This window comes from Mastacembelus armatus, chromosome 1 (assembly GCF_900324485.2).
Source record: "Mastacembelus armatus chromosome 1, fMasArm1.2, whole genome shotgun sequence".
NCBI lineage: Eukaryota > Metazoa > Chordata > Actinopteri > Synbranchiformes > Mastacembelidae > Mastacembelus > Mastacembelus armatus.
Genome location: NC_046633.1, coordinates 6,406,597 through 6,433,461, shown reverse-complemented (window position 1 = coordinate 6,433,461; position 26,865 = coordinate 6,406,597). Strand labels below are relative to the sequence as shown.

Here is a 26,865-nt window from a genome sequence, read left to right as displayed (position 1 = left end):
TCAAATGCTTTCATTTTTGTATTTAATATTGTGAAATAAAAAATTAACCCTAGTTCTAAATGAGAAACATAAAACTGAAACAGAAGTAATCTATCAAGAGTGTAACATCTCGTTGCAGTTTTTGAGCAATTTTGAACTCTTGCGAATTGTCAAATTTACTCAGTTATTCATTTATTTTAACAAATGACATTTTAACTTACTTCTTACTTAAAAACTTACTTGCCACTTGCTTCTTCTTTTATCCACCAATCCTGTGTGACTCATGAGCATTGTTAGCAACAGTGACCTACTGCTAACATGTATAAAATAAATTGTCTAGGTCAATTCCGCATATTACATGCCACAATATTGAGTGTGCCCATTACTTAGACCATCATCCACAAACTAAATTATAGGGTAATAACTAATATTGCATGTTAAATAGAGAGACATTATAGTTCCAGTGTCATGGTTTTGCTTCTTTTCCTGCCCTGCCGTGTTATTTAAAAGGTTTAAAGTTAGTGAATTATTACATTTCAGAAAAGTGTTTATAATATTGTCTGTTATGTTATTTTCCTCAGTGTGGCAGCGCACAGTAAACAAAATTTCATGACTGTGGCCAACCTGGGTGTGGTGTTTGGCCCCACGTTAATGAGGCCACAGGAGGAAACTGTTGCTGCCATCATGGATCTCAAATTCCAGAACATTGTGGTGGAAATCCTCATTGAACAACATGAAAAGGTAATACTCAAGACAGGGATTTACCAGTCTCATTATCATCTGTACAATTACAATGTAATATACCTGAAACTGAACACTCCCTGAAAAGTGGAAGTTTCTACTCACAGCACTGTGTCTTGAAGTTGGAGTACTTAGCACTGTGTGTATAGGAATGGAGAACAGGTCCTCCTGTTGTATTATGTTTCCCAAAATGGCTGGTCTTGATTGGTAACTGCATAGACTGAACATATATGATTTGTTCTGTGAGTGGAACATTTAGTGTAATTGTGTTTCCATTATCAACTATTTACAGAATGCTATTCACACTAGACAACATGAAATATAATGATTGCACCAAATCAAATGTGAATCAGGTGAAGCGACATCATAAGCTGCATACAGCACTTTTTTGTTTACCAACCTGGGTGGCATACAATTACTTGATACTGAAGGATAATAAATGTGCAAGCGAAGCACAAGACCTAATGTTTGTAACTCCTGCTTTCTCTGTGCAGAGCACCTTCCCACTATTGTTTTGAAGTTTTGTATTTTGCTCTTAAATTTCAAGTTGGCAGTTTCTGTTGGCAGAAGTTCACTTTGTGTGCTGTACCTAGACACCAGCAGAGTCTCACTTAAGAGATGTAATAGTCTTCTGTAGTTTGTCTTGAGTAAGGCAGTTTAGACTTGTGTATATTGACACAAATTTTGCCCAATCTATCTGAACATATGGTGCTTTTCGCAGATGTTCTAGCAAAGAAAATGCATCATATTAAATGGCAGGCACTATGAGGCCTGTTTGAATATATACATGCTATAATTTATTGCTTGCTCCACAAAGTAATGAGCAGGAGTAATTTTTTAAAATAATGAGACATGATCTGATCAGACATGGGAGAGAATAACCTTCACACAGTTACTAAGATACAGAGGAATTTGACAGCAGTTTAATTTCCAGAATGTTTGGATCTGGCCAATAGGGGGAGCCCTAAGTGCTTATACTATACCAGGATTAGACACATCGGTATTCTTTTCATTTTCTGTAGGATGATTATTCTGTAGATTATCATACACACTTTATTATTTTTGGAAGGTCCTTTGCCAGCCTAAAGACATTTATTTTGGTTGTGAATTATTTCATAGCCTATAGTTCATAGGATCATGTAGTCTATCCAGAATGTCATTAATCAATGTCATTCCTCAAAGGGGATAATTCTCTGTGTCAGAAGGGAAAAAAGGTTTGAGATTAGTTTTCTAATCTGTTTGGAGCAACACTGTACTCTGCATAAAATCACTAAACCAGGAGGGTTTTTTTTCCAGCTTCATTAAATGGAAGATGATATGTGCTGTGAGTGATATCTCTACCAATGCTCACAAATCTAAAATGGGGTGTGAGAGAATACAGACGCAGGGTGAACACCAACAGGGTATACAAATGTGCTAAAACAACACCAGCAGCACAATATATACTGCTAGTCTTGGAGACTACCCAGAGGTCTCCAGCACCGTCCAGGTGATAAAGGATGTAGTGTTAGAATGCAGCAAGAGCATTTTGGAAAGTACAGCGTGTTAAAGCAGGGGAAAAGTTGAGCAGACAGACAGACAGGCATTAACTTTCCTCACAGCTGAGTCCCACTCCAGACTGTTGATACCCCCAGATACCAACAGTAGACTCTGTTTTACATTCACCTCCATCTGCAGAGAAAGGCGAGAGGGAGAGAGAGGCAGCATAAACTCTCAGCCATATCAGATTTCTCACTTTTTCTATCTGCTTTTCTCCCACAAACTTTCTCTCTCATGCCCCCTCCTCTGTGTCTGCCTCTCCCGTTAACACTCTCTCACTTTCGCTACCACTTTCTCTCTCTCGCTCTCCCCCCCTCCCTCCTCTCCTCTCTGTGATCCTTTCTGAGGCTCTGCTGAGACTTCCTCCCCTCTGCAGCCCTATTCTCTTTTAACTCTGCATCTGAAGTTTATATGTATACACAGCCCGGTGTAAACAGGCTGTGCCAGTTGGCCAGCCCTCCTCGAGCCCAAACACTTTTTTTAAGCTCTCCAATTTTTTATAGAGTGGGTCAACTTCTGTGTGGAGAAATGTCACCTTAACTTAGACTCAGATTTCTGGGTGGGATGTGATTGTGCTGCTCTTGTTTATTTTGGCACATACAAAATATTTTCACTTGCAGTTTTTAGGGTCTAATCAATGAGCTGCTCTTCTTTCCCTGGAAGCGCATGCTGTGGCTCCAAATGGCCTTTTTCATTAATCTACCTCCACATTAAGCTTGTGGGTTTCAAAGCCCGTTCACTAAAGTGAGGTCAGTTGAGGACATGCTGCTGCTGCTGCTCAACAGTCTGGGAGTCTATGCGTTAGTCTTGGTAGAGACTTACCCACATTGTGCATTCAGATTTTTGCAGATGCTCCCGAGACATGTCTTCCTTCGCCTGCTGCTCCAGTAGCCTGTGCTCCCCCAAGACAGTCCAAGAGGCTGACTCGACAGAATCGCCCCCTGGCAGTCTACAATCCACAATCTCTAGACATTCAGAATGGTAAGAGACATACACCTGTGTCCATGGTTGCTTTCACGCCATTGAATAGTTCAATTCTTTTACATGATCATGTAGGATGACTACATAAACATTAGCAAGATTTTTGTGCACTAAAAATTTGACTGCTTCTTCCTTTTTTCATGTAGAATACTTCATAAAGCAGCTCACATTCATTTATTGATTCACTAATTATTTTCTATGTTCATTGAACAGGTATCATGGGGACATGCTAATTAAAAATACATGCTCTTAAATGTATAACTTGTCTGTGCAAATATATTTGCAATAAACTGACATTTGGAGATCATTTACTGATGATTCCAGGTGGGATCAAGAGTCACTCACTCCGTTAGCCTGTCACTCTGTAGTGATCACTGTGAGCAGCAATGTAGCTATAGTTGGCATGCTGAATTTCCTCTTCTCTGTAATACTTTCTGGATGAAGTTTACATTTATGACTTTATGCTCTTATGTTGTTCTTATGTTCAAATACTGAAATTCACTTCAGTTTCTTTTAAAGTTTGATGAAATTACAGGGGCCTTCTCCTGTGCATCAGGTGAGCTAACCACCTGACCTACCAAATGGTCTAACCCCAGCAACTTCTGATCCAGGTCAAATCCCTTCTCCTCTCCTGTAGCAAAGGAGTGTAAATCTATTTACTAGATTGCCTCTCTTTGTCTCCCTTGAGCCAGCTTTTACTGTTGGATATTTTAATATCAGGGATGAAAGGCCTAATCCCTTTTTAACCTTTGTATCTTTTATATGGGTCCCTCATAATGGCTTTAGAGTAAGTTGCCTCCGCTTTCACTGATTTATGGATGATGCAGTGAGAAAGAGAGAAACACGTTTATGTATGCATGTGACTCTTCACGAGTCTTCATGCGATGCTGTATGTGTCTAATATCCCTGCTGACGTGGCAGCATTCAAAGCATTGATGACAATATAGCTTTTTAACAGGTACTGTACAAGGTATACAAATTATATCGTTCAGGAGATGGTTACAGATTACAGTTATGTTTACATTCACCTTCTTTTACATCTATTTTTGGTCTCTTACCCTGCTACTGTACATGGGCCATTAGTAACAGACGTGAGCAAGACCTACAAAGTGATTAAAAAAGGAATACAACTAATAAATTCGCAGAGCAAAGTGAAATATATTAATACATGTGTACAATCAAATTTGATCAGCATTATGCCTGTTAATGTCTATCTCACCAGATGCCTCATCTACAAATGCTCTGGGTTTAAATGATTATTACATACCAGTGGTCCACCCACACAGGTGTTTTCATTTTGCCAATCAGATCGCTTTCTGATGACGGTGTGTACATACTATGCTTGATTGACATCTCTCCTCCCTCCTGTTGTTGGGTAAGACAAATTACACAGTTATCATTTTTATTGGTTTATGAAGTTTGGGGCCCTCAAATAATGCATTGAGGTCTTAATAACCATAAGTGTAAATACCTGTGGGTGGATTTGCAGACCCTTGGTGTACAGTTAATGGGTTTTGTTTCATACAGGTAAAAATCACACAAACTGTTGTGATTGTAAAGTGCAAAAAACCAATATTGATAGAGATGGTATAAATGTTACTACCTTCAGTATAAGCCCATCACCAATTCAGTTCAGCCTTAATTAACTGGTTTAAAGACTTTGATAAGTGTTTGCTGAGGTGAAAGCGAAGAAATGGTCTAAACAAACTACTTTTTAACAGTAACAGTTCTTTGTGTGCCTCACCAATCTCCCAAAAGTAGGATCTTTGTTTGACAGTAAGACTGAAGTGAAAGAGCTTGGGATCTCCCTTGTGTTTTTTAGGTTCTGTTTGTGACTGCATTATGTTTTTATGCAGTGTGTTATAATGAACAATGCAAACTTGTTGTAGGTCTGTGCTGTTTTATCATCGGTGTGCTGTTGATGCAGCACTGCTTTATGTAGTGATAAATTATTCAGCTGTTTTATCAAGTTATTAACAGCAAGCTGCAATAGGCTGGATCCTTTATAGTAGGATAAACTTGATAAAACAGTGCAATTAATTTAAATAAAGCCTTTTTTTATTTTCAGCAGTGGGAGATGGTTCCAGCCTAGCTACAGATGAGACATCAATGGGCAGCAATGAGTCTGTATCGTCCCAGTCATCATCAGCCTCAGCCTCAGAGACACCTACAGAGAGGAGTGACCATGCCCAGCTTAATACCAGCCTCAGCTCAGGCAGCAACTCTGGGTAAGTGCCTCACTATGCTGAAATCAAAATGGAGATGTTAAATGTTTAGTAATTAAATCCCCAGTCCTTGGACGGGACCTTACACATTGCATGAATCACAGATAGATAGATGGATCACAGGTAGGCCAAGGGGTCATACATGCTAATCCCAAGTTGACAAATCATACTGACTGACTACCATTTTGATTTTTGTACAATTTTGCTTCCACAGTGAAAGCTGAATGTTAATGTTAAATTTTGAAAGTATTTTATTTTAAGGGTGCAATTTATTGGAAATTGTGCCGTTACCCAATAATACATTAATTTATTTTATAATAAGTAATATTGTACATGTTAATATAAAGTATGTGTATGAAGAATGTGATCATTTAGACTTACTCAGACTTAAAAGGAAATGGTATTACGTTATTAGCTGTCAGTTATGTTTTATATTACAGTAGACTAAAATGACGAGTAAATCCTTTCTTTATTAGCATGCATCTCACTCCATTAAGACCCTGAAAATGGCGGCTCTAAAAATTCACACAATTTGAGTAGTTTCTTCTTCCCCGGGAGATGATTGAATTGGAAATGCATCCAGACACATCTGCTGTCATTGTACATTGACTGGTTGAATTCATTTTTACCTCTACGTATATAGCATCAGAGAAAGCAGTTACACTTTCCTACACATTTTGGTTGCTGTTGGACCTGAATTTCCCTGCAATCAATAAAGAATCATCTAATTCAGTCTAATCAATTCTAGTTTTTTTGAAAGCATAGGAGAAAAAATAATTATCAATGAATTAGAATTATTTTTGAACACTTTGAATGGAATAAGAAAGAAAATGAATGTCAGAATTCTTAGGTGAATCATTTTTATTTTCTTAAGTTATTACTTTTGCTATTCTATGTATTAAATAAGTTATGGCTTAATAAAAATTAAGTAAAACTGGTGTTTTTACTTCTTCCCCTGTCTTTGCACATGCTGAACGTACTAGATCGAAAGTGATTTAATAGTTTGATGCTTTGACTTACTTCTCTCTGACTTCTCCTCTGTCCTCAGCTTCTCAGCTAAGTCCTTGATACTTTTGTTGTTTCCAGCCCATGTCTTGTCTTGAATGCTGATGTGGGAGATGAATTATTGGGTTATGCTGCAGATGTTAGACTCTGCTGTGTCATGTCTACGCATTCACCTTGAAACAGACTTTTCCCTCATTTATTGTCCCCTTCTCTTTGTCCATCACCTTAAAAGAGCTGTAAAATGAAAACAAATCCTCCTCACAACTTGACAGAGGACACTGTGATTCCTCTCTCATTTTGACCTCTGTGGGTGCATTCCCGCCTGTGTGTAGGCATGTTTGTATCAAGCTTTTCTCTAACTTGCAGACATGCAAGGCTCTATATTACTTATATAACAACTCCTTTTTTCCTGTGGATATTTTTTGTGATTTCCCACATATGTGGCATCATGTTGGAGGACGGAAGGAGCAACCAGGAGGAGGTCATAAATCTCAGCTCTTATTTGTTTGGGAGACAGGTGGCCGTGCGTTGGCCGTGTAAATCGTATTGACATTGGAGAGATATTCATCTTGTTTACCCTTATAGCTGCAGCCCCTGTCCCTTTATGAAGACTTGTGCCATATGTCACAGGGTGTCGCCCTGGCTTTGTTCACTCATAAATCTTAGCATGTGAGATGGTGGAGACCTGTTAGCACAGCACCTCTCTGGCCTGTAACCCAGGGATTCAGCTTCAGGCCTAGCCAAAAAGAGCAGTAGGGATGGCAATTGCTAGATTACTTCCAGCCACTCTTAGAAATGTGTTATTTGCTCTCTGGTGTGCTCTAAGGTGCACCTGGAAAACAGCATATTTTAATAATTTTCCTGCAAGATAGCTGCAGTAAAATCTGCCTGGTCATACACAAATGCAAACTGACTCACTATATCTTGCAATAACTCTTTGTGGACTGTGGCTTGATTTATCATCTCTGTCATCTTTGATGCCTGGCCTCATTTTTCCTCTTCTCCCTAAATTCAGTCACAGCTTCTACCGGTGGCACATTGTCTTTCCAATGAGGTTACATTTCTGGCCTCTTTTCCTTCCTCTTCCCTGCCCTACCTGCAGCCCCTACAGCTGTGGATCATAAAATGGTGGATAACAGCTTATTTCCTGCCCACCCAAACTGGTGCTGGCTGAGCCGGCAGCTTGGCTGTAGGTTTGATCCCACTTTCTACTAGAAATACCACTAAATCCCACCGCTGCCCCTCTTCCTTTAGTCAAAAGACAGTTGATAACCCCGTTTATCCCTGTGTTAGCTCCACGCCAGTATCAACTAGTCCTGAATGCTGCAGGGCGGAATTCCTGCCATAATAAGAAGCAGCAGTTCTGTCCCTTCTGTTGATGAATTTCTCTTTGCCCCTGACCTGGCAGTGTGTGATGGTTAAAATAATAAACCTAAAGATTTCCAGTTGCTGTTCAGTTCTTTAAAATGTAACAAAGACGTTGTTTGATGTCTTGATGTTTGTTATATAATATGATATATTTTCACATCATATTATGCCGTGTATTCCTATAAAATATTCCTTGTTTCTTAAAACTTAATATTTTTAAAAACTTGTTGCAATTATCAACATCAGGAGGTGGATTTTCATGCACACTGTTTTCACACAAGTCCCCATTTACTGTATTTAATCATGTTTACAAAAGAAGCTTAGCTAGGTCTGTGATGGGTAAAAACAACGGATGAGCAATTGAAAGCTTGATGCTATTTTTGTTGAAGAGAAATGGCAAGCGATTTCCCTCGGTTTGGCTTAGCTGTAATTGTGAAAGCAATTCTGGGATGAATCTATTTACCCCTGGTACATTTAACAAGTTTCTAGGGCAGCCATGTGGCATTCAGTGATTCCCCCCCCCCCCCCCCCCCCAAGTGTACATTCTATAATTATTCAGATATATTTATTTTAAAGATCTTTAAAGATTAGCATAGTCCTCTTCCAACTGAAATAAGAGGCTAGATAGATGTGTGTGTGTGTGTGTGTGTGTGTGTGTACATTTGTTTCTGTGATTGTGTGGACAAATGTTAGTGCTCACTTAAGGGTGCCCTTCATGAGTAAATTCTTGGCTTTGTGATTAGGCTTTGAATTATATTTACAGCAGGTTGGGGTAAGGGCTTGGGCTAGACATTTACTTGGAATTATAAATATTAAGAGTAACAGGCTTTGGAATTCATTATGTTTTAGAGTGACTCCCTATTATAGTAATACTGACGTGCATTTATCTGTTTTTAATAATGATCTTATTAAAGGTTTGTGTATATGACTGTGTATGTAAGTGGGTTTACCTGCAAGAAGGTGAAGAGTTGGTGCTTCTCTGCCCTTCTTTCTCTTGGCTGTGACCCAGGCAGACAGTGGTTGTGCCTGGGCTCAGGTTAATGACTGGATTTGCTGCACTGCAGCGCACTGTCCCCCCTTGCTGATGTGAAGCAGCTGAGCACCACAGTGGCCCCACACTGCTGCAGAGCTATAAATCACCTACAGTCAGGCCCAAATGGAACAGCCACTGCTGGGGATGGACAAGCACATGAAAGAGGAAGCGATGCAGATGGGGAAATGAAAGCATGAACCCAGTACTATGTTCACCTCCACCTATGTCCACATAAGATCCCCTACCATGTTTTCCCTTAAGGCCATCTCTCTCTCCTCTACCAGTGCCAATATAACCACTATTCACAACATCCTCTCAACCTCCAGCCCCTCCCCAGCTGCTCCCTCTAATTGCCTTTATTAACGTCTCTATGGGAGCGGCAGCTAGGAGCAATTTGCTCATTATGTGCTGTATTAGCACTGGCCCTGGGGCAGGCATGGAGCACAGAGGGATGCCTGGCTTACACTCCTCCTGTCCTCTGCTCTACTCTGCCTTTACTAGGACCCCTACCTCCATCCTGTAGGTCAGCCATAGATTTGTTGGCTCTAACAACAGCCATTGTATAGCACAGCTCCTGCTGTAATAGATCAAATTGATGGTCAAAGTATTGGAGTGGTATACTGTAGTTTATCTTTACAAGAAAGTTAGATTCATTATAGTAGGCACTCTATAAGTGACAAATTAATGAAGGAAACAGTAAATGTAGGCTCTGCAAGCTTCCAGAACACCTCCAAATACTCTGGAATATGTTCCCAAAAATAAAGGCCTTATTCAGCATTTAGTTCATAATGGCAGTGTTATGTGTTGATAGTAATTCATTCATCCTGTTGGTCAGAAAGGTTTTTAATGTATGCAGTTTCCACTACAATTAAAAGTATCACTGAATTAGTTTGTTTTTTGTCGATCCTAGCTGTGGTTACAGATGTCTGAGGTACAGTTTTAACTTTGGCTTTTCTCTGAACTGGATAGCAAACATGCTATTTGCATTTCTCATAGTGAATTCACTTCCTTGATATTTTACACATGCAACAAGTCCTGATAATCTTTAACTGAGAAATAGTTATTGGTTTAACCTGTTTATTTGACAAGTTGAAAGGTTGGAGTTTAGTATTGGTCCAGATTCGAGTTTGGCTAGATAGTCTTACATAGACACTACTACTTGGCTTGATTCATTAAATACAAGGTTTCACAAAACTACAAGCAGAAAGTCAAATAAGTTCTTTATTTGTGCAGTTTTAGTTCAAATGTCAGACCTTCAGATAAATCTGCTCTTTAAGTTTGCCGCTCAGGTTAATGTGGGCAACGATTGACAGTCAGTCCTCTTGAAGAGGCTTTTTGGCAAATAGACTGTGGGCTGAGTTAATTTATGCCAGCATGCAGCTCTTTGAATTCTAATTTTGTACTGGCTGAATAGAATGATGAAAATAGAAAAAATGTTTGTGATCTAAAAGCAAAAATCATAGTAATGTGTTTTAAATTAATACAATTTTTCTGCATTTTAATATTTTATCATTTATTACTTAAATTTCACTTCAGTGTGTGTTTTGAATTCCTACCCTTGCAAGGCACTGGATTTTGCTCAGTTTATGCCTGTTGCTCTAATTCCACTATTTGCTGTGTAGCTGTATCTTTACCAAAACTGAATTAATTAATAAAGATTGAAAATGCAGTATCTATTAATTATAGTGATTGTGTCTCCTCTCTTGAAACTGTCTTTTGCAATGTGAGGCCATGTTCTCACTGCTTTCTAAGTGAATTCTGAAGTGAGTTGATGGGTCATTAAAGCAAATGCAGAATTAAAAGAGAGTACACACAAAAATGCGTCCTGGGATCGGGTCGTCGAGGTCCCCACCTTCGATCACTGCCCCATCCACATAGCACCGGCGCCTTATGGAACCTCCTGCGGGTGGTGGGCCCACAGAAGGTGGCCCCACGTCACTCTTTCGGGCTTTGCCCAGCTGGGCCCCATGGGGGGAGATCCAGCCACCATGCGCTCGCCAACGGGCCCCAACCCCAGGCCTGGCTCCAGGGTGGGGGCCCGGCTTCGCCGTACCGGGTGATGTCACGGTCCTTGCTGTTCTCTTCATAAGGGATGTTTGAACCGCTCTTGGTCTGGTCCGTCACCTAGGACCTGTTTGCCTTGGGAGACCCTGCCAGGGGCCTATAGCTCCTAGAATCATTCGGGCACTCAAACCCCTCCACCACGATAAGGTGGCAGTTCAGAGAGGGGGGCACTCAAACCCCTCCACCACGATAAGGTGGCAGTTCAGGGACAGGGGGGCACTCAAACCCCTCCACCACGATAAGGTGGCGGTTCAGGGAGGGGAAGACCCAGGACACGCTGGAGGGACTATGTCTCTCGGCTGGCCTGGGAATGCCTCGGTGTTCCCCCCGGAAGAGCTGGAGGGAAGTGTCCATGGAAAAGGAAGTCTGTGTATCCCTGCTTAGGCTACTACCCTTGCGACCCGGCCCTGTATAAGCAGAAGAGGATGGATGGATGGACGGACGGACACAAAAATCTAGATCATCGCAATATTATACATTAAAATAATAGAGATAATCCATATTTTACTATATTTTAATCAACAAAAGATACTTTTGAATCTTTCTTTACTAATCTGTGTTTTTTGACTGCAGGGCTCCTACAGCGCTAGTTTCATGGTCCACGTGTGGAGCGTCAGGAGAGAGCAGACCTTCTGCTACCACAGCTGCCTCAGATAAAGAAAAGCCAGAGGAGATGTAAGGGTTACTGTTTTCCTTTCACCTGGATTTTATAACAGTTAACTACTTTTTCTTTCATTATGTTTCATCCACTCAGATTCTTTTTCTCTGATTTCATTCACTTGCTCCTTAAATCTCTTCTTGCTTGTCTTCTGTTGAATTTTCACTCGACAGAATCACAAGTTCCCTCTCTAATCTAATATTTACTTGTAGTGTTACACGTCACTATTTCTCCCAAACTTTATCATGTATTCACCTATTCTCTAATTTGGTTTACCTTCGATGGATTTTAATTCACCACAAGTATTGGCTTTAGCAGGAGCAGCAACCTTTTCTTTCCGTCAAATACCAGATATACACACAAGCACAGGGGGGAGCTGGGACAGTGTAGGCATTCTGCCCATTTCACTGATCTATCGCTCTGCTTCTTTCAGAATAAATGATGAACTCATTTTTATTGCCTGCAGATGTTGCCAAAGCAATTGCAAACAGCCGTCCTTTCATGGGCAATATATTAATGTTATTTTCATATAAATACAGATCCTCATTTTTCCAAATGTGGTTCCACAAGAGCGCATTCTTACAAAATTCTGAATTCAGGCCTCAGCATTGTTGTATTGACAACTCTGTGACCACAAACTTTTTTTCAGTTTGTATATCTTCTTCCTCCTCTCTCATCCTACATTGTTGCTGCTCTGCAGAAAGAATATGAAATATTTATCAGGGCATCGTGTGTTGAAGGCACAATTTCTACATGGTAATGTTACTGGCATTCGAGATAACAGTTTGCAATGGTGGGCAAAACAGCCTTTCTGTGGAAACAGTTTTTATGTTTTCAGGAACGAAATGGCATAAATATGGCTTTTTGCTAACCTGCAGAGTGATGAATGTGGTTTCTTGGACATTTTTTCATACATCAAACTGATTTAAAATGCAACTAAGTTCACAAATGTAGATTTAAAAGCTGAAGCACAGATTTCTATTCTAGTTCAGTAAACCAACTTTACTCACCCCGCAACTTTTTAATTATTTCACCATAGCTGTTTGGCTGCTGTTTGGACTTGATGTGTAGCCACTTTTCGCAGTGCAAACCCTCCTACAAACAGTGCTGCATCTCATTGTATTTGTGCATGCACACGGGTGCATGTGGGTGTGTTTTGACTCACTTGCTAGTCTGTCTAGACTTGAGATAGGGCACGACAACAATGTGTAGCAGTCCGGCTGCTTTCTTAGTACTTTTGCTTATTTTCCAGCCTGGCCCATTTCTGCAGTTTCAGGCTAGTGAGTGAATGAACAAGCAGGCCCCGGGCTCAGATTGAACTGTGCGGTAATCCTCCCCAAAGCTCTGCCAGCTCACTGATTGCCTTCATTTTTCAGTGTCACCAGCAGGAAAGCCATGGCAGTGTACCCATGTGAGGCTGAGCACGACTCTGAGCTCTCCTTCCAGGTCGGCGCAATATTCAACGCCGGTAAGTGTTATCGCCTACACCAGTCGCTCACTCAGAACCAGTCCTGGCATATTGGATTTAAAGGAAAACCGAACACCCAATCTGATCTTCAATCGAGTGGAGAGATGAGACGAGGAGAGCGAGAATAGGGAGGGTTGTGGGGGACTGGAGGGACAGGAGACACAGATTTGCTCTTCAGTGTGTGTGCAAGAGGTTTGACTGTGCTTTAATCACTCTCAAAAGCAATGAGGACTTTGTAGTTTCTGTTTTTTTTAATCAAGTCCCTCTTTTGTGAGACACAGCCACTATAGATATCCTATAATTCACAAGGGGAAAATCTTTGTAAAGATTTTCCAATGCTTTGCAGTTTATTTGTTGTTATGATCTGGTGTCATGTTCTAGATACGCATCTGACTTGTTTTTATTACTACTTAGAAAGTAAGATTACATCTTTTTTTATATTGGTAGCTTCTGCTTTGACTCCCTTGACAGATATTAGGATTTCAAATGTCGAACTAAATGTCAAAATTCTGGTAGCTGCTATTAATAACTACTATATCAATTTGATGCTTGAAACCTTACATTAATCACATGCCAATATGTGTGTTCTGCACTTTGTTGCCTATACATTTCAGCCATCACTATTTCAGTGTTGGATGAAAGAGTTCATGCTTCCCAAAGGGAAACACGAACTGTGAAGGTCGATTTTCAACTCATAAATACAAACTCATATTATGGGAAATAATTATCTGAAACACAATATGAACAATATGTGAAGTATCACATTTTCATAAACTAAATGAAATTATGTTCTCAAACCTATTTTCATATCTTAAAATTTGTCGGTTTCCACACATTCAATCTGAAACAATCAGGCTTGAAATTAAGTGACCGACATGTTACGTAAATGTTATGTGATGAGATTCTTGTTAACTAAACAGCTACAGTATCTTTCAGACCTTTGACATTTTGCATATTCTGCTGTGCTCTTCGATTATGTATGTTTTTGTGATTTTTTTATTTATTTATTTGTTTGTTTATTTTTTTTAGCAACAAATGTGCAAAAAGTCAAGAGGTCAGAAAACGTTAGAAACTGTACAGTTTGTGTAAATAAAAATTCAACATATGTTTCTCTTCACCCTTAAATTTGGGAGAACTGTGCCTTCATCACTGATCTCCTTAAAATCCTTTTTATATTAAGGGTTTGTTCACAGGCTGAAAGAATGGGCTTGGTTTCACTGTGATAAAACTATATGCACATGACATCAGTAATGTATACAGTAAGTACATTTTCAGTAGTTCCACAAGCATACAAATATTGTAAACAGGACAGTAAGAGTGAAATAAAATACTTTATAAGGTTTTTAGGTGTGCTTATAATTGCTGTCATAAAAAGCTCATTGCATCAGCTTATAGGTGGCAACAGGTTCAAGTTCTGACCATTGCTTATGCCTGAATAAATTATTGTACTTTGAAGTTCCTTTTATATTCAATGTTCAGTTCAAATGGCAGACAAGAGCTTTGTTTGATTTGGAGTTGCAAAATGTTATATTCAGTTAGTTTATATTGACCCTGGCTTTAGAAGTTCGTATCGACAATGCATCCATGCTTTCACTGGTTTGCAGATATGCTCAAAATTTTAAATTGGCTCATTCTGTAGACAAATCGAGAACTCAGGGAGGATTGTGAAAAGGCATGTCAGAAAAATGTTATGAATTTTGACACACCTGTCAAACCAAACATTTTGCTGCTGAGATTCAGCTCTTGGTGAAATTCTAGAGAAGTGGGATCCCAAAGCAGCCTGGAGATTTACTGTAGAGATAAAATGAGCCATAGTGTATTTTAGTGTAACTGCAGAATAACTGTATCCTCCCTTAAACCTCTGCTGTCTTCTCTCTGACACATGCACATAAAGTACATATACTCACTGGAGACTCTGTGTCCTCTGTCTGTCCCATCTACCTCATGGTGTTGTCCCCTCTGTGACACTATGTGTTCTCCTGCAGTGACGCAGTCGAGAGAGCCGGGCTGGTTGGAGGGGGAGCTGGAGGGAAAGCGGGGCCTCATCCCTGAAAACTATGTGGAGATGCTGTAGCCCCAAATGAAAATATTTATGGACGAGTTATCAGCTTCACCGGGAAAAGTGAAAAGTATGCACAGGTGCATGTGCCTCAACTCTGAAATTCACAGTAAAGCCTTGTTTATCCAAATCCCCTGAATTTTCTCAAGCAAGTGACAGTACTGGCTGGCAAGTAGACTTTGTGGTGCAAGTGCAAGCATGTTTTTATGTTTGAATTTCCTTTGGTTGAGTATTCACATGAGTTTTATAATTGTAATTCCAAAATGGGTTTGCACTTACAATGTTCTGCTGTATGCAAAGATGCTGTATCCTCTGATCATCCAGGTAACTTTGTAACAGGGCAAATGAATGAGCATCTCTCAGGCCGTACTCTCCTCTAACCCAGTAATACCCCAGGTCAAAGGACGATCCTCAGAAGCTTCAGTGCTCTGATCACTGTAGCTTTTAACCCACTTGACAGTAATGCACACACATTTCATCTGGTATAAAGTTTAGAAATACCCACTGTGCCTTAAACAGCCAGCACACCCAGTGTTAATGTCTGGAATGGGGCATATACAAAACTCAATTGGTGTGTTAACTGCTTTCACTTATAAAATGTTGACATTTATTTTTGCCATTTTAAGAATATTTACATATTCAGATGAAGTTCATTGCTATTGTAATTGTATTTAATTGGCACATTGATTGCATGACTTTTTAAATACACTCTGTACTGTTTTATTTTTGGTGCACTCCTTTACAGAAACAGTGAAACGTGAAACGCGTCTTTAATGACCGATGAACCTCGTGTTAAACACTAACATCAGACATATTCAACAGAGGTAAATTTCAGTAGTCAATGGTGATTGAAACCAAGTGTTTTTCTTGTAAAATTCTGTTTTGTATTGTTTTTAACAGCTGTTTCTTCTCAGCAGAGAAATGAGACACTCCCACAGAGTTGAAATTTTAGTTTATCATTTTCAGCTTTAGTGGAATGATTATAAATCCATGTTTTATTAACAGAAAACACAGTATTTAAAAGTTTTACATTCATTCAGTGTATATGGCCTGAAAGAGTTGTGACTGCCAAGTATATTATACAAATCTCCATTAAGTTATGGATAGGTCTTGAGCTTTCATTCAAATTGGTTTTAGCATGTACGCACATCACATTACATTTCATCCCTCAGCTGTCCAACAAGACACTTTAATTTTTCTGAGAGCTTCGGTTCAACAGATTGTGTTTTCAGTTGCGGTTGCAGTAATTTATGGACATTGATTTATGACATTTGTAAAGGGCCTTGACTCCTTTCATTTTTATACCTTTGGGTGTCCTTTTGATCAATGTTAAACAAATAAAGATTTTTTTGTCCTTTACTGAATTACGTGTTGTTGCCATGAAACGAATGTGATGAACGATAACTTCAAATTTCTCAGATTGAGGACTGAAGAAATATCTTACAAACATTATTTCAGGCACTGATTTCATATGGTTACAACAAACTTATTAAACAATAAGACATTGGCCATGTGGACCAAAGCAAACTAATTTAAACTAATTTATCACCACATGGAGAGAGAGAGAGAGAGCACGTTGGTCTTCTATTTAAATTTAATCATTTGGGGGAAATGTCTGTTTTAACAATATGAAATTGAGCAGTGTCTAAATTTTGATGACTCATCCATTGTGTCACTGAGAAGCCCCCAGTTTCCCACAGAGTCTAAGAATAAAGTGACTGGTGGAATGAGGATTCATTCTGCAGCCAATACAGTTACATGTAGTGTAACTGTATTGGCTGTGTAACCTCCCTCCTTACATTGACCTGCACTGGCCCATCTGACTACAAGCTACTTCCAAAATAACTTTCCAAACGGGGATTAAAAATAGATGGTAAGCTTTCACAGAGGAAAACGCAGTAATCCACCTCCTCCCTGATCCATTAAACTCTCAGCCTCATGCATGTTAATTCTTAGACTACATCTGCGTAATTAACAAACCAAATGGCCTCCAGACTCGGTGCTTTGGCCTCAGTCACATAATTACCATCAGTCCACCACCACATTCAGCTTTCTGTAAGTGGCCCAATGTACTATTTAAAAGTAAAAACAAACAAAAAATAGCCAAAGTTTGCAGCAGCGGTTTTAGTGTGATACGTCTGTCCACTAATTCCCTGAACCAACCCTGGACGTGATGATTACATAATAAAATGAGGCCGAGCTAATGGGATAAGCAAAATATTCCCCCACTTTCACTCACCCCTTAGGGGCCTTCGTCATCTTCCCTCTGCCGGAATACTGCTGAATCATAGAGACATCCAGCCGGCCTTCCTCTCTGTCTGCTTTGGACTGTCTGTCAGAACGTCTGCCATGATGCTGTCTGCCTTCCTTCTTCCTGCTGCCTACCTGTCTGACTCCTCCCCTGCATCTCTCCTCCTTCCTTCCTTTTTCTTTTTCCTCTTCTAGTCCAGTCATTACTCCACTGCTTTCCTGTTGCTCTGATGGTGATTTGTTTATGAAATCAGCTGAGCTTCTTGCATTTATCCTTCCCCCAAAGCTTGTGAATATGATGTAATGAACAATAGCAGTAATGTGGGTGGGTCAGACTCATTTGAGGCCTTTGAGCAACATTAGTGTCACTTGTGATTCAGGCTGCATTTCCTGTAGTGATTTCTGCCTCTGCATGCATTTTGCATTAGTGTATATCAGTCTGGGATGATGTATACATCAGCATCGCTGTGTCGATTAAGGAGGTGTGTTTGAGTAAAAATCAGGATAGATGTGTTCATTTCTTATTTCCCAGTTCTGGCTGTATGCCAGCTGTCCTCTACCACCCTGACGCAGTGTCCTTCAGAACCAAAACCTGGTCAGATGCTGTGACTCAGCTTAGATCTACGCTTTGCAGCAGTTTATTTCCTTCTATGAGGTAGTGACAAAATTAAGTGCCACAAATGTGACTGAATTTCCCAAATGTGCTCCTCAGTGTGTGGAAGTTGCCCTATAGTAACTTAATAATTTTCTGTCTTCATTTGGTTCCTTCAGAGCGCAAAGCTTGTGAAATATAATCATTATGGGACTTGATGTATTATTGGGACTGAACACTGAATGGGTATTTGGAGAAAAGTGAATTTCAAACATAACGGAGAGACTGTAGAGATAGAAAAAAAAAAAACCCTCAGCTCAGAAAGTGGGACACAGAAGCCGCCATGTGCGCGGGTGCAGCCGTGAAATCAGCCTGATCCAATAGATTCTGTTTATCTGGCACAACTACAAGTGAAAGCAATTGGAAATCTGGGGGAGATTTGGAGAGGGCTGTGGATTTGGAGAGAGAGAAAAAAAATGAGCAAAAAAGTATTACTGTCTGCTCTACAGTCTGGCAAAACAGGCATGTTTTCAGATCAGCCTTTAACAAGGTTAATGGTGATTTTTCTCTGCAGGCAACGTTTTACTGTAAAAGTCTCATCCTTGCAGTCACTTTCACTTTTTTCTTTTCAGCTTCTTGGTTCCCTTCATTTCCTATTCATGTGACTACTGTACCTGCTGCTGCTCCAAATCATTTCTGTTTTTCCAAGCCATTTTTGTTTTTTTGCATCATTACCCTCCCCAGCCACTGGGTTTTAAACACACACACAAACAGATAAATCAGATCACATCAACCTCTACCAGTTTAACAGTTTTATTAGAATTTTGCAATAGTTTTGCAAACACAAATATGGCAATATCTGCATTAAGATATACAGTAGTATTTATTGGTTTATGTCGAAGGATGTCTACTGTATGATTGCTGGATAGTTGCTGAGAAATATTGTACAAAGCATCTGAGTAAAAAGTCATTTTAGAATTGGAAAAAAAGCATTTGTATTTATACATTAATAAGAAATTCACTGCCATGGCTGTGGGGATATGGCTTAGTCTCTACACCCGATTCATCAGTGTGAACAGAAAATGGCAATGACGTGACTCCACTTACAGTGATGCGATGGTGTACTGTGAAACAGCAGTTCTGAATCATTCATGTCTAAAGGGAGTTTATTTAAGAGGAGACAGCTTTGAAGATAACATTGCTCCCTGGAGTAGCTAAAGGTTTTTATTTACGTGTGCAGTGGGAGGTGATTGATGATCATTAAAAAAAAAACAGTTCATTAATCTTGTTCTGGCTCAACATTTTGAACCACAGCCACAACACAGTTAACTTAACGGTTAACATAAGATAGGAAACAGGATGTAACAGTAGATGACCAGCTACTTCCAAAGGAAAGCGAGTCTGCTTAGAAACACCTCTGATGCTCGCAAATCAACTCTTTATATCTCATTTGTTTAATTTGCACAAAAACAGAAGTGAGAAATTAATAGTTGTTTTACAGGGCTGTGTACAATGGCCTCCTATAAAAGTGCAATGATGTCTTCACAGTCTGCCACATAACCCTCAAATAAAATTACTACATGTCATTTTTACACCTATGAATTAAATAAATGGGACATATGTTTATTATTAAGCTTTAGAAGGACTGGTGCTGTAAAGGTTTTTCACTGGACAGAGCTGCGCTACTAGTTTTTCTGAAGTTAACAGTCTCCTGTTGCTTCATCTTTATTACACATACTTGAATGCATCTGAAAAAATGTCAAATAGCCAAGAAATGAAATGCCCAATATTCAGAGCTTAGATATCTGGAGGGCACGAGGCTTGTACAGTCATAATCTAATGTATTTAGATTGTTACATTTCTTCACATTACCATCTATTGGGACAGATTTGTTTATTTATGTTACAATATATCCAGTTAAAACTAGTCAAAAACAATCAAATTTGAATTGGCTGAGTCTCCTCATCTATGATTTAATTTTGTGTGCACAGTTTGTCTTTTCAAATAGAAAAGTCAAGAACCTTCTTTCACGTATCCCAGTATCAATAGTTTGTGACTTCTTGATTTTATTATGGTGCTCATCAACAATACCGCCATGGGTTAGGAAATCATTTCATCAGCAACAGTTCAAGGATCCATCACTTCATCACTTGATACAGCTTGTTACAAAATAAGAAATCCTTTTTGATTACTTTTTTTTTTTCTCCATTTGAGCCACATGAGCGATGATACAAAAAGTAAAAAAAAAAAAAAAAAAAAAAAAAGATGCTAAATCAAATAACTTTACTTAGAAGATAATAAATGTACTCTCTCTAACATTCAGGTAGTAAGTTCCATAAGTCTCTCACAATGTATGATACATTCATTTCACTACTTGGCCCTTTCTGGTGCCAACCTTTACTTTAAATTCTTTGTCATCCAACACAGAACATGGTGAGTGGGAAACATATTTTTTCCAATATTCCAACAAGATGGTTAAAGTAGAAATGTTTTATACTATACTTAACATAAGGACTTGTATTATTTACAATATATACTGTAAAATTGTAAATCAGGTGAGATAAAAAGGCACAAGTTTCCCTTTTTTTAAATACAATGTAAACATCTCATCAAAAAGCATGCATTAACATTTCATTTTACAAAAAGGATATCATTTTAGACAAAGTACTTAAATATTGTTTTCCAGCAAAATATAATTCTCTCAAAAATACTTTCCCATTCATCCTATGAACCTTTAGACAGTTTTGTTTTTAAAAAGGAACAAAAAAGGGGCAAAATAAAGAAACAGAGAGATTGGCTTAAGAGTCCTTCACAACTTGAACGTAATGCACAATGACGAATTGTAAAATGAGGCCTTTCTGGTCAGGGATGAAAATTATTTGGGTGGGAAACTTTTTTTTTTTTTTTAAACCCATCCCCCTGTTTAAAAAAAACCACATTACCCTCCCTTAATATGTCATATAGCAAACATAAGAAAATAACAAAAATACAGTCAGTCTCTTAATTTTCATTAAGGAGCTGCCTATAAAAGCCACCAAATGAGTGAACTGGGCACAATTTTAGGGTGAGGAAAGGTGATACAGCAGCCATACTCTCCCAGTAAATATAGACCACCCTCCTTTTTAAACAAAAATTTAAAATATACAACCCTCCCATTTTTCTGCCCCCATCCATCCATCCATCATCTATACCCGCTTATTCCTAACTAGGGTCACGAGGATCTGCTGGAGCCTATCCCAGCTCTCTTTGGGTGAAAGGCAGGGGTACACCCTGGACCGGTCAGCAGTCCATCGCAGTTTTCTGCCCCCACACCATATAATTTTCAGACAGTGCCTAAAAACAGATGTGACCCTGCCACCTCTACCTCCTTGTACACCAGTCGTCTCACAGCTACACACACAGAAAAGACCCCACAGTGTAGCACAGTGCCATTGAGAACCAAGGCCGCAAATACAGTACACAACCACCCAGCTGCGCTAATGATGTCACATTTTCTAACTTTAGGCTGGGTGACCATGCAGAAAGTCTTTTCCCGCGTCATCACGGTTGCTTATCAAGACAGACAATTCCTGCTAGCTGCACTAATGCCTCATTTCACATTGTATCTCCTCTGTGCAAATCTAAATGTGGAAATAGGATATGGATAATCCTATAACATAAATGCATAATACCCATGCTGAAAGAGCAGATCATCTATGCACATGTTTGCCTGGGAAAAAAAAAACAAGCACTCATGTACACACAAACTGACACTGTGCTTGCTCCATACGCACATGTAAATACACACTCACAGGCATGACACCCACCTCCCACCCCCAGTTTTCTTCCCCAGCGACTCTCACGTTTCAGTAGCATCATAGTAGTGTTCCACAGCTACCCAGACCCAGTAGGGTGTAAGATAAGTTAATGGTCCAGATGACTAAGCCTGCCATACATGAAATAGTAGTACTTGGCCCAAAGAGAAAGGAAGTAATCTAAATTGTGAAAGAATGATCATACCAACAGTTCATCAAGCATTCATCAACATGTACCTCAGAACGTTTTCTGTACAACAACTGAATAGAATGTGTCTAAGACGTTGTTAATACCTGTACACTTTGCCTGGTTTGGATACATTAGCTATTTGCTATAAGCACTGCAGAGTAATGCTCCAATTTTGGATTATATCAACTTTACAGAGTATGTGTGTTTAATCTGTTTGCCCATCTAATTATGGGCTGACTACAAGTTACTGTACATGTTATGTTTTGCCTGGCTTTGTAGAAATGAAGCACCTTAATGTAAAATGACTGGCTTGTCAAAAACTAAACCTTTGCAACACACTTTTAGAAAATGCTTTTTTTATTATTTCTGGGAAGAGTAGATAAGTGTTGGTTCACAAAGGGCTGGTTTTGTTTCATTGTGAGTAAAAACAGACATTTGGACAGCTGCTCTGGAGATAACACAAATGACAGCAATTACTATGGATGCACCTCAGTCAAATCCATCACCAGCAAACTCTACTGAAATCATTTCTGAAAATGTATGTTTTCTATCCTGCAGCACTCCTGACCATTTTTGCACAAATGTAAAATCACTCAACAATATTGTCTTAAATTCTGCACCACAGTGTCTAAAATAGTGGCTGTATGATGTGGGAGCTTCACGTGCAAGTTCTTCTTTTACACAAGAAAGACATTTTTATTTCAAAACAGCTTTACCTTTGGACTTTTGCATATCAGGTTTGATTGTTTTACTACATATTTTGATTTTAAAAACTCAGTATGTGAATGTTGATGGCTTTATGATACCAAATGAGATTCAAACTTGGACTTGTTAGAATTAATGTCATTATTGAGCTTATGATGATGCTAGTATAGCCCTTGGAATATATTCAAATAGACCTTTTGCCTTAGTCTGGAATTTCTGTGCCTCCTCATAATGTCCTTAGTCCTGTAATCCTGCAGCAAGTTGCTACATTGCAAAGCAAAATCTAAGTGGCATATTTTTTTTGTAGTGCTATTATATGTGAAAGAATGCATTAGCCAAGTTAATATTTTCAAAACCTTTTTCACTAGATTTGTAAAGGAATCTGATTTTAGTGAATGTGGAGTGCATCTGTGCGCTTGTGGTGAAGGTATGTGGACAGCATGTTTGTCAGTTTCCCTCTATGTATGTGTGTAGTCAATGTACCTAGCGCATCCTAAGAAATGTATGGCTTTATCTCCATAGAAAATACTGTTATTGTCTTTGGGGCAGGGGGGCGCAGGGGGTACTTCAGGATGCTTTGTCACAGGGTCCTTCTCAACGTGTCATGCTTGATTCCACAGCTCTGACCAGCTTGTGGTAAGTGCAGGCTTTGTTTCTTCTACACCTTTTTTACTTCTGCCACTGTGGAACTTTGAGGGCGCTGGCATACTGGGTGACAGGGTGCAGGCCAACTGGTCAGGCCTTCACTGCACGTTTTCTCTTCCTCAAACTTTTTCCCATCCTTTTGCAGTTCTTAATGCCGCTTCTGTCCCAACTGTTGAGAGAGTCACTTCTTGTGGAAGTAGATTGTGTGAGTGAGGCCTGACTCCACCTTTGGTATCTGGTCACTGATGATTTCCACCAACATTTCGGGGAACTCCACCTTCAGGGCCTGAGACTCCCGAAAGGTGTAAAAACAGAAGTCCAACAGGTTCCCCACCAGCTGGACAACACAGACACAACATTTAATGAGAAAATGACTGTAGCTGTAGCTTTGTTACTACTTATATCAAGACTGATTAAAAGGATATTTGTTATTTTGTCAAGATATTTGAATTATATTTAAATATTTTTAAATATCAATACATTTCTACATGGTGCTATATATTGATGTGAGTGTGTTTTACATGCTGTTGGTGTTGACCCCTTTTCAATTCTGGTCAGCTCACCACTTGGGGGCATCACTGATTTTTTTTTTTTTTTTTACAGTGTCATTTGAATTCCAGCCTGACCTCTTGAGGCTTTGCCATCATTATGTCTTTATGTAACAGTTGACCCATGCATTGAAACATAACAGTGATTTAGCACATTTGCCACAGTGACCACTGCACACTCTGATCCAATAAACAGTGAACTGGCATTGATCCACTTCTTTTCCATTCACCAATACAGTCTGGTCACTGTCCCTTCCAAAATAACCTGTCCCTCAGGGAGAGATTGGGATGCAATTAGCCTTATTGAAAGCCACAACACAGTTGAGCTGCTAAGTAAATGCATTATGCAAATTCACTATTCTGCCATTTTACTGAAAACACTTCAGGTGACAGTAGAGGCCCAAAGTGCCAATGGACACTCTGCTTCATGTGTGATGGCATGGCATATGCAGAGGCTGCCAAGGAAAGCCCGTGCTGTACTATAGGCAATTGGCAAACGGGGCAAGGGTACTCACATCATGCATGGCATCCAGTAGCTTGGTGAGCTGGAAGAAGCGCTGCCAGGTTTGGCCAGAATTGTTGGTTGCTTTTCCCACTGAACGCCGCAGCTCCTTAATGTAATTAACCCTCATCTCCTCAAATGCTGCCTGGTTCTTCAGACCCTCTTTGGGAACTGGGAAACACACAAATACCACTGTCAGCAGATGGAGTGATTGCGAGGACAACAACGCTGGCTTACTGATCAAATACTGGGAAAAAATGGATTTTTAAATAGCATGAAAGAGTTTTATGCATAATTGGGATATTTCTTAAAAATCACAATAAGATATTGAAGCAATTGGCAGCGATTGATGTGAAATAAAGTATCATTTAAGCAAAAAGCATTTCATCCAACTTACAAGTCGAGCAGACCACACTTTACTTCTGAACATTTTCTTAAGTATTTAGATATGAACTCTTTCTTCAGAGACATGATGATTGTAATCCACCACAGTGGATGCAGGGTTAAGCATTTTGGCCATGTGTATCAGTTACCTCAACATCCTGTTCCATATACATTATCCAAAAAACATTTTGTTTATCAGTTACTGTGTGTTATCAGCAATTCTAACTTAATTCTAACCTTTTATCATGTGTCTGTGTTTCTCTTGAAAAGAGGAAACTAATCAATGTAGATAACCTGTTTGAATGAAGTTTCACAAATGCAGAGTTACTGTTCTACAGTCAACAGTTGATTTTTCTTGAAAATACCAAAAAACGAAAGTGTTTTTTGAAAGATTCGTTGTTCAAAAATACATTTAAACAGTTTTCTTCCTACAAAACTAAAATCAGTATAAACTAACGGTCACAAGGAATGTAGGTAATAAGTCCCAAAATGTGGCACACTTTGAAATATTTTTGGCAAATGCACATTAAGCATAATTTGCAGTAATGGGCTAAGCCATACACAGCCACCAGTATGTTACTTTAATGCAGAAATGTGTAACTGTAAAAGGTAATTAGAGGTGCTCAGTAAATTACACTCTGACTCCCACACAGTAGCCTTTTTTTGGACATTTTTTCTGTGTTGACGGCCTAAGCCTATTTAGCAACTCATTACAACCACTCTCGCCATTTCAAGTGGTAATTAGTTTGCATGTTTAGCAACTGATTCATGGAGGACAGTTGATATACTGGAAGGCTTTGATTAAAAGTTATCTCAGCAACAGTGACAGCAAAAAAGGGAACAACAGTGTGTGTTGGAGACCTTAGTCAATTTGTGAACCAGACTCCTTCATAGAGCAGTTTGTGACCAGAGCTGTTAAATGACTACGTTTCTCATTCACATAAGGATCTAGATGGATGCATCAATGCACTTAAAATAAAAGTGCAGGCTAATAGGAGAGATTTGGACAGATGTGAAAAGTGAGATCCAATAACTGCAACACAAGGATGCATGGAAATGCCTACAATATCTTTTTCTCTCATGCTTTCTGCCTTTCTTTGTAGGAGAACAAAGTCACAGATATGGAAGTCTGCCAAAGCTCCTCAATGACATTCAGCCACTGCCAGATTAAGAAGCACCTCGCCTCTAAAATAGCACACCTCAAATCAGAGGGAGCGCCTTCACTTGTCCTTTAGCCAAGGTATGACAGTATACACCGTGAGTAGTTTGTCACCCATAAGATGTTACCATTCGATGCATACCAAATTAACTATGCCTTTAAAATTTCGGGGTGTATTAGGCCATTGTAGGAAATGCAGCAGTACAGTTTTGATGGCATTAAAGGATTTTTGCGTGAATTTGAATTATTATTGTATGTTGCTTTCTAAGGTACCTGTTTCATTTTTTTAAAAAGATGAAAACAATCACTGATCTGGTTATTTGTACATAAACTGTTTCTCAGTTAATTTCTGCAGAAATACATACGTACACTTTATAGTGTTTCTGAAACCTTGAAAAAAAAAACAAATCCTTCATAGCATTTATGTGAAATTATAAACCTTAATCACTTAAATGACTTCCCATTAACTTAAATTAATTAAATTAATTCCATTAATTTCTAGAATGTGCACCTGATCAGCTGGCAGCAAAGTAGTGTAGCTCCTGAAGTTTATCTCATCTCATTAAAAACTAAATCAGAGCGTTTGAGCAGCCACAGTGCCGCAGATAAACCAAAACCACTTGGCAACACAAGCAAAAACCAACGACTGACAGAAGCTGCTTGAGTTCTGCAGAATGAATAGCCATCGGCAAAAGCCTACTTCTTGTCAGTTAGGATTGCATGTCTTTGAAAACAGAGCATTGTAGGTCAATAACTGAGAATGTGTGTTTGCATGTGTTTATCTACCTCTCTCCCTTCCTCTCTTTCTGTATCTACTACATTATTCTCATCATACACTGATGAAAAACAGGTTGTCCCGTGGTGTGGAGGCTGCAATTTCTTTGCTTTATTTCATGGCTGATATGATGAGAATGTGCTAAAACCCAGAGCCAGATTTGGACGTTTTGTTTTTCTCCCACTGACCCACATTTGCCCT

General features: G+C 39.2%; 2 protein-coding genes across 4 annotated transcripts in view; one reads left to right on the top strand and one right to left on the bottom strand.

The window, feature by feature from the left end:
- The window catches only part of arhgap10 (Rho GTPase activating protein 10), a 42,510-nt gene extending 26,031 nt beyond the window's left edge, over positions 1-16,479 (top strand). For 2 of the 3 annotated variants that reach the window (XM_026302644.2, XM_026302647.1), the window contains 6 exons: positions 561-720; positions 3,099-3,240; positions 5,309-5,468; positions 11,509-11,610; positions 12,970-13,061; positions 15,047-16,479. In XM_026302644.2, the coding sequence (XP_026158429.1) occupies positions 561-720; positions 3,099-3,240; positions 5,309-5,468; positions 11,509-11,610; positions 12,970-13,061; positions 15,047-15,135 (745 nt within the window). In that variant the 3' untranslated portion in view covers positions 15,136-16,479. Of the gene's footprint in view, positions 1-560; positions 721-3,098; positions 3,241-4,548; positions 4,616-5,308; positions 5,469-11,508; positions 11,611-12,969; positions 13,062-15,046 lie in introns of those variants that run through there. The other variant, XM_026302645.2, reaches the window with a different exon arrangement.
- A 4,246-nt stretch (positions 16,480-20,725) lies between these two features.
- nr3c2 (nuclear receptor subfamily 3, group C, member 2) overlaps positions 20,726-26,865 on the bottom strand; it is a 63,168-nt gene continuing 57,028 nt past the window's right edge. Inside the window, exons 8-9 of the mRNA XM_026302975.1 lie at positions 24,360-24,517; positions 20,726-23,633 (exon numbers count right to left, since the gene is read on the bottom strand). Coding sequence (XP_026158760.1) covers positions 23,478-23,633; positions 24,360-24,517 — 314 coding nt within the window. The 3' untranslated portion in view covers positions 20,726-23,477. The remainder of the gene's footprint in view (positions 23,634-24,359; positions 24,518-26,865) is intronic.